This window comes from Halyomorpha halys, unplaced genomic scaffold (genome assembly GCF_000696795.3).
Source record: "Halyomorpha halys isolate HHAL.00 unplaced genomic scaffold, Hhal_1.1 Scaffold119.1, whole genome shotgun sequence".
Classification (NCBI taxonomy): domain Eukaryota; kingdom Metazoa; phylum Arthropoda; class Insecta; order Hemiptera; family Pentatomidae; genus Halyomorpha; species Halyomorpha halys.
This window is the reverse complement of record NW_027106557.1, coordinates 30,282-39,231: the sequence shown is the minus strand read 5'-3', so window position 1 is coordinate 39,231 and position 8,950 is coordinate 30,282. Positions and strand designations below refer to the sequence as shown.

The window sequence follows — 8,950 nt, the reverse complement described above, 5'->3', positions numbered from 1 at the left end:
GACAATTTGAACATCCCCATTGAAAACGCATGCCAAAACTTGTTTTTTGTTAATTGCTAAATTGTATATAAATATTCAAAATAAAACGTTTTATTTTTTTTAATCGATTTATGAAAAGTTACACTAAGCCTCACCAATGGTTTTAATAAATACTGTCAGGTTATGAAGGAATTACTTTTATAACTAAGGAGTCCACGGAAGAACCAAGGATTTTCGTGGGTAGGAACAATTAATGTCCTATGAAGTTTTCAATTTACCAGATCCTATTTTTACCGATAATCGGTAGTTAAATGGTTTAAAAGAAATTTTCTATTACTTTAAAATTGTGAAAATGAATTACAAGTGAAATATTAAACAATTATTTTTAAAAGAGCGGGAACCCCTCCACTTCCCCTGTGATTCACAGAAGAATGACCTTGCCGCCTGGTACTCAAAGCGTGTAAATAGGCTAGGTAGTTAGTGTCTTAAATTCACCTTATCAGTGTAGCGTTTTAAACAGATTTGCCTCGACATTTATTATTTTAATATGAAATATTTAGTTGGGAACCTTTACTTTGCTGAAATGTTGTAAGTTGATTTACATCATTTCCGCTGTACTTACTAAAATTTACTTTTGCTTGTGGTTCTATCAGTATTCAATCCAAACTAAATTATCTTAATCTTATAATAATGTAAATGTCTCTCTACAATTTAGAGCATTAATTTTACATTATTACATTGATTATTGTTTGTACAATTGTTATTGACTGAAGTCAAGAACTCTTTAATAAAAAAAAGGAAAACGCAAATTTTTGATTGCTATTTGGAGTATCTTTCAGCCACTGGTACCATCTTACTTGAATTGATTATAAACGATCATTTAATTTTAATCCAAAACCAAATTATATCTTAAAATAAATTTCATTTTTCCAGATATTCAAATATGATAAGGTTAGTTAGTTATTTATAGTTCTGAGTGCTCTAAATAACAATTACCACATAATAATTACACTGTAATTTAACATTATTTACCATATTTGCTTATGCTAGTAAAGTTCTGTGTTTGCTATTAGATGCCAAGCTGATTTTTTTTTATTATATTTGTAAATGATGTGTAATTTTTTGCAGTGATGTGGTAGTTAGCTTTCATTTCTTGAACCAAGATAGCTAAAGATGTTGTGAAAGACAGTTGGATCAAACTAGATTAATCATCATGATAAATAAAGTTAAATTGTATCCAGTATTTTTGTTAAACCATGTAAGTAATATAAATTAGCCACCTTTGTAGTCCTACCAAGGAATAAAAAATAAAAATTATAGAAATAATCATAAAGCAATGATAAAGAAAAATCACAAATTAAATATTGCTGAAGGTGAATAAAATAATCTCTGTTATACAAGAGTCAAATCAACACAGATGAGGATAATATTTTAGTTTAAGTTACTGGCAAAGCAATGAATTATTTGCATTCACTAACCAATTAATTATTGTCTTGTTTGCTGTTATATTTTGGTAGTCTTGTAAAAAATTATTTTCAAATACTATTTATGATACTTTTTCTTTGTATTGATCCTTCAACAGAAAAACCTTAATCTGTTTATAAGATATCATTTGTTACAATATTTACATCCTTATAAAAGTTGAAAGTTGGTTTATTTTTCTGATCGATGAATTTTTGAAAACACTGTTTTCATTGTTGAAAACACTGTTCATACATTTGTATGCTCATGTTGTTTCAGTTCTCTGCTATGTCTTTGAGATAGTGTTGAACTTCATCATTCACTTCCTTATGGAGCTGCATCTTCTTTTGGCCAAGGCACAGGCCATAGGAAGGGTGTAGAAAGCTTAAGTTAAAGTCATACCAACTGCGTTTTAGCATGGAAGGAGGGTTCTTATGGTTAATTTTGTTCCTGTTGGAAATATAACAAATCGTCTTTATTGTCTGAACTTGGCACCCAGCGAGGACACTAGGCTGGAAGGTGATTCAGCTCTGATAAGTAGGTGCAAAATGATGTTCAATACTTTCTCAGATATCACAAGATATCATAGTGTCTTCAAAAGTCCAGTTATCAAAGTGATGATCTATGTAGAAAAGTAATCAACCGCCAAAATTATTTAATTATTAATAAAAATAAATGGAACATTGTATGTTAAAAAATTATATACATAGGAAATCATACTTTTGGGATTTCTTTGCATAAAGCAAAAATTTATTAGCATGAATCATCTAGATGTCTAATTTGAGTGTGATTATTTCTATGTTGTATTCTCTCATTGCATATTGTCTGTTCACAGGTTTAGCAACTGAAGAAAAGTATTTTGGCATATATTAAAACACCTATTCTGAATTTTGAATAAAATTTGTATCAACAGTTTTTTGACTGGAATGATAAAATTTAACGACACAGTTAATTAGACCCATTATTTTCAATTTAATTCAAAATGACAGAGTTGGATATATCAGCTTGGAAAGAAGAAGCTATTAGAAGACAATCCTTTTATTGTCAACATCTTAGTGAACAAGGTGAAGATACTCTGGAAAGTTATACTTACGAAAAAAATTCTATTGTTCATCTTAAAAACAAATTAGGTTTTATTTTGTTTGGAAATCCAGATTTTTCTGATAATAGTAAAGATGCTAATGACAGTTCCAAAGGAAAAGAAAATTTAACTGTAAGAGATGGTGGTATCACTTGTGATAATCTCAAATTAAACGTCGAGATAACCAAAGATGTGAATTCTATAGAAGCGAAAGCGGAAAGTTTTTGTGAGAACAAGGTTACAGATGATAAATTTAAATTTTTAGTTGAATTGCTGGATAGACCTTCTCTAGATTTAGATGATAAATCAGTTCCTTTAATTGGGAAAGACAGTCATTACTATAGGCAGTTCATAAAGCTTATTTTTGGGCAGGATTGTCAAGATGATTTAATTAATAGTTTTGAAGAGGATATAGAGGAAATCAATTTGGCCAATTCTACCAATACAGGAACAGGCTCAACATCAGATACACCTCAAAAACCATCACCACCTCAGGATGATGAAGAAGGATATATATTGTATTACCGTGATCCAAAACAAATTGAACAGATTGATCAGATGCTAAAGCAAGTTGAGTCTTGTTCTGCTCCCAATTTTAGAGATAAGGGCATATTCGTTTCTTTTATTTTTGTTATAGCCAAAATTGACAATAATATTGCAGAATTCCCAGTTATTAGAGTCATTCAATCAAAAAACAACCAAAATGCAGATATTTCACATTTTATAGACCTCTCTGGCCGTTGTTATAATAGCTGGAGTAACTTTTTAAAGGAAAATATTTTTCCAAGTTGCAGCTATTGCTATCCTAAAAATGGATTTTACTCTTGTGATAAAGGTGGAAAGGTCTTGGTAGAATTTGGCCAGTCTCCTGAATCGGAAGGATTGAGAAAAATTAGCCAATTTGGAGATATAGCTTCTAATATAGCTGGGCTAGGGTGTGCAGGTGTAGCAATAGCATCACTTTTCTGCCCAGTAGCTGCACCTATACTGATTGGTACTTCCGGAGTTGGGGTCGCCTCTGGACTTTGGTCAAGCGGGAGATCAATTTACCAGTTGGTCGACAGAAATAATCATAATCAACCATTGACTGGTAGAGAGGCTGCAGGATCCTGGCTCAGTGTAGCAACTGGAATTGTTAGCGTTGCTTCTATGGGAGCATTGAACTATACTCAATACTTGGCTAAAAATGGGCAGGTCATTGGGAGAGCTGCGAGTTGGGTTGTTAATGGGATTGAAGTAACTAACACAGGGTTAAATGGTGTCAATATTGGTCATCAAGTGTATAACATGTATGAAGAAAGGAAGTTTAGTGTTCAAGATTCAGTCAATCTTACCCTGTCGCTCCTATTCTTCTATCACAGTGCGATGAAGTTTAGAACAGCAAAACAATTATTTATAGAGTCACAAAAGGAAGTTATCAACAATATAGAAAGTCAGCTTTCACATAGGCAGAGAAGAGCATTTAAAAACATAGTGAGAGGTACAACAGAGAAAAATCTAATTGAAGGTAATGCCCGTGTTATTAAAACAGTTATGAACCTCGAAGATCCCGTGTCCTATTTTAAGGACATTTCCAAAGTTGTTAGAGCAGCCAAAAAAACTAATTCTAAAGTAGCATTTAGTGAAGACACATCTGGTAAAATTAAGATAAATGGAAAAATCGAAGTTCAACCAGATGTTATCAATTCTGTGAGCAGTAAGTCAAAGCATAAAATCTTCAATTCTTCAAGGAAATGTCATCAAAATGAAAAATGTCATAAATTATTTAAAAAAGATATGAAAATAGTATCAAAAAAAGAAAACTTAATGTTTAAAAAAAATACTCACGAGTTACTGAAGAAGATAAGTATGAAAAACAAGCAAGAGATCAAAATTAATGCTGATAAATCTTCAAATCTAAAGGTAATTAAAAATATTAATGGTTTCTTAAACATTATGAAACGTGATAATAATTATGAAACAATGAATTCTCAAGTCAAAAGTGAAGCAGAAAAATCGCTTTCAGAACTCAATTTATTTTCATTTGTTCGACTTTTGCTAAAGTCGATGAAAGAAATGAAGGCTAAATTTAATGAAGGAAAGGAAACATATGACAGGGTAATTAAATATTATGAAGATAATTTAAAAGGTATTCTTGAAGATTTTATAAAGGATATTAGTGAATACCTAAACAAAATATTTAATGAAACAAATGAAAATTTGAGAACATTGAAACGTATTTTCTATTTGAAACTTACCAATGCCAATGAATTAACATCCTGGAATTACTTTGAAACATACTTCCGAAAGTTATGGGCTTTGGTTCCAGAGCCGGATTCTGTAGTTATACTTCCACAGAAAGCAGGGTGGCTCTTTTTGCTGGCCAATGATTCTATTGTCCGCAGTGTGTTTATTGCACCTCTAAGGATAAGTGCTGATGTAGAAAAAGTTTTGGTTCATGCTTTTGTTAAAGACAGTTGATTTACTTGCTCATTAATCAGGATGTAATATTATAGAAAAATTATTTTTATATGTTACTGAGAAATTCTATTAAATGCTTACTTGCTCAAGCTGACTGAGCTGTGATACGTTTTATTCAAAAATTAATTATTTAGAATAAACATTTATTAAAATACAAATTGAAATTTGTTTTTTAAATTGTAAACTGATAATTTTATCCTCTCTCTCTCTATATATACATATATTGAGAGAGAGGATTTATATGTATATATTAATATATTCACTTATTTCTTATCAGCTATATTTTAATAAGAAATAGAAAAAATAAACCATTAGTACTTCTATATTACTATATATAGTATATATACTATATAACACATCTGTGATAACCAGAAGTAAATTCTTATCAATCTTTCTGATTTCGGTCTGTATTTTACCTGCATTAGTGAATATTAAAATTAATAAACTCTAAAGTATTTTTTTTTCTTTCTCTCTTAACTGTACCCTAAAGTGGTGCAACATTCCCTAATATTTCAGTATCCTGGTGCATTGCAGTAAGCCAGACTCTTGAGCCAGGAGGCCTGCACTCACAGTGGCCCGAATATCTCTTAACCAAAGTGATTTAAAGTTTTATTCTTTAACAAAACAGGGCATTATATTAGAATGCAAACAAGCTAATCAGTTGCCTGCAGTTAGAGATCTGTTCCCACCAAACAGGGCTGCAGTAACTTCCTATCTACATTTAGTGGTGGTAATTCTTTTTATTACACCTATATTACATTATTATTACTTATATTATTTCCATCCCACTGAACTTTTATCACAGCTAGATTATATTAATTACTTGTCATGCATACCTCCTTGCTAGTTTCTTGAATTACCTTCTGGAAAGTATTTTTACAGTATGTATGGAATATATTATAAGGAAAAATATGGAAGCGGGTAACTCATTGGTAAGGTGCTGTACTACTAACTCCAAAGACCAGGGTTCCTGTGGGTTCAGGAGCTCTCTGTTGTCCTACAATCCTCATGAAGTGGGTACCCTTAATTGGGTAATAATGTTGCACAACTTTGGCCTGGTAAGAGCACCCCATGAGTTCAAGTAGTACAGAATTAATTTTTTTTTTGTATAATAGTAAGGAAGAGCATTGTGATAAATGTTCGGAAAGTTTTCGGATAAAGGAAATCATTGTGAAAAATTTGAATTTGAGTTGTCAATGGAAATTTACGTTTTAAAGTCCCTCAACTTCAAATAACCAAGCCTCAAAAAATTGTCTATGTGTATAGTCTAGGTTAAAAACTTTTTTTTTTTTTTTCTACGCTACAGGAAGTGGGCTATTACGCCATTTTCCCCTCTCGCAGTTCAATACAATTTTACTCTTCCTCTTAGTTGGTCCGCATCCTGCTCAACATCTTCTAGACCAATACACGTTAAAAGATGGTCTCCATCCATGTCTCCCATGTTGCAGAGAGGACATTTCGGGGAATATTCGATGGAGGTGTTTTGGAGCTGATCATGTCCTGTTACTAGCCGAAAACAAGCCAGTGCTAAGATTGCGGGGAATTCGTTTATCCTTATGCAGTAGGTTCTCCCACTTATTTCCTTCCACTTGAACTTTGTGTCTAGCATTTGTTCTGTTCTTACAATAACAGCTTATAAGTGATTTTTCTGTTCTGTAGAAAAGTGGTAGAACAGGCTGGTTCTCTGCACAACCAAGCTTAGCCAACTTGTCAGCTTGCTCATTACCATCTATACCAACATGGCCTAGTATCCACTGCAGAGCTATAACCCTTCCTCTTTTCTTCATGATAGCAGCCATGTTTCTGCACTTTTCTTCCGTGGGTGACTCTGCGGCACCTGGTGTTGTTAATTTTGTATTACGGCTTGGGAGTCGCTGAAGATTACAGTGTTGTAGGCACATTCAATAGTGGCTTCCATCGCGAAGTAGATAGCTTGCATTTCTGCATCATAGTCACATCCAGCTCCAATGTGAAATGACAGTTCAAAGTTGATTGATTATACTCCTGCTCCAGCTCCCTTGTCAATACCGGACGCAGACCCATCGGTATAAATGTGTAGCCATTGCTCTATGGGGTATAGCTCATAAATTGCTTTTAGTTTAAGCTCTAAGCTCGGGTTCAGGGCAATCTTTCTTGATCCGACCACACGGTAGTTTGAGTCGCCCGTAGACTAGGTTAAAAACTAAAAGTTGTATAAAACTGAAATTTCATATTTAATGTGGGTTTATTACAGCTACTCTTAAAAATCTCTTAAAAATAAAATCTTCTAAAATACCTTAAATTTTATTTATCGCAAATACTTAGCCATATCCCATCGTTAAACGTAATAAAATGGATTAATGTGAACCGTATAAGAATTGATAACGGACTAATGGAGAAATAGAGACGCTGCCGAAAGCATCCCATGTCTCCTGTTCCCATTCTTGTATCTTCTCTTGTATTATTTGCGGGAAAAACGTTAAAATTTGTAATAAGTACCTCGAGAAATCCTAAAGTACGAATTTTAATAGCAGAAAATAAAATTTTTTGTTAAAAAATTGTTGGCCTTCTTGGACTTGCGATTTGTTTTCCCAAAATGTCAAAAATTGCGATAAATGTAACGAATGTAACTCCACAAATAAAACAATGGCTACTAGTGTTAAATAGAGCCGTATTAAATAGAAGAAATAGTAAAAACCCGACTTCATTCCAGTTTTTCTTTATTCTACACAACGATTTCTCCTCTGTTAAAGATGTGTTAAAGCAACCTCCAATTGACGATGTATTTTTGTTGGGAAGCCATAAAATAACAAAAAAGCAAGCTGGATCGGAATATAAACATTTATTTGGCTAAGCTAATAATTGAAAACATAAAGTAAAAATAAACAAAAGAGTTAAAATAAAACAATAAATATAAGTAAAATAAAAAGGTTTTTTTAGACAAAATAAAGTTAGCTAAATAAATTATGAAAATGAAAGGAACGAATTTACAAAATCAATAGATACATAAAATAAATAATGGTCAACATTCCGGAAGAAAAGTTGACCACGATTGGTCAGGGGAAGACAGTTTGCTGTTAAAATAGCATTAAATTTTATTAATGCGTCCCTATCAGGAGTCTGCATGAGGCTGCTCTCATCAGTCCAAGTGATCGCATCTATCTCACCTTCCCCGCCTCGTATCGGTTTTCGCTTTTAGAGCAGTTACTGTTCATGATTACTTGGGAGCCCATCTGCATATAATTCGAGTGAGATATAATTCTGGGTGCTCGTTTAGCTTCGAGTCAGATACGACATAAAAAAAATTTCAATGATAACGAGACCAAGTGGTCGAAGTTTGCAATGCTTTATTGGGCTGCCGGAACCATTATGGTGGAGGAGCCAAGACCCTGCAGTGTAGGAAACAATATATAATTCAATATCACTAAATATTATAACTGATTTACTTAATATCTAACAAAATTTTAATTTGTATAAATCGCATACTCAGTGTAATAATATGAACCAGAAATTTAACATTTGAGGAAATGGATTTCAAATTTTTTTTATATTAAAATCATCGATGTTTTGTAATTGTCAATTTTAGATTTTAACTCTAATTTTAATGTTCTTTATAGCATATTCTATTGTTGCTGCCGACAATGTATCTATAAATATTTAGTAATTTAGATTTCACCATGAAAATAAAAACAAATGTCCTTGAAACGATATACAATTTAACAATGTTTGATATGCTTATCTGCAAAGATAGGCTCTATTTGTATACGGTTATTTCCCTGAAGCAAATATTATAGAAATAAAAAATAATGCTTCAAGTATCTAACCTTTGAAGTAGAAATATATTATATTTTTTAATGCAACACTTGAATTGAAGAGATCAAGGATAAATATTGACGTAAGTGTGTAAGTGGAGGAATTGTAAGCTCCATGTACTTTAATGAAGATCGGGACCACAATAAACCATTTAGTTAGAACAAGAAGCTATAATTA

At 32.2% G+C, this 8,950-nt stretch overlaps 1 protein-coding gene across 1 annotated transcript in view; it reads left to right on the top strand.

Annotated features, from left to right (window-relative positions):
• Positions 1-406: 406 nt before the first annotated feature.
• The window catches only part of LOC106678021 (uncharacterized), a gene marked incomplete in the record, with an annotated part of 16,590 nt that continues 8,046 nt past the window's right edge, over positions 407-8,950 (top strand). Inside the window, 4 exon segments of the mRNA XM_014416295.2 lie at positions 407-567; positions 1,108-1,237; positions 1,720-1,977; positions 2,276-8,950. Of these exon segments, the coding sequence (XP_014271781.1) occupies positions 2,423-4,981 (2,559 nt within the window).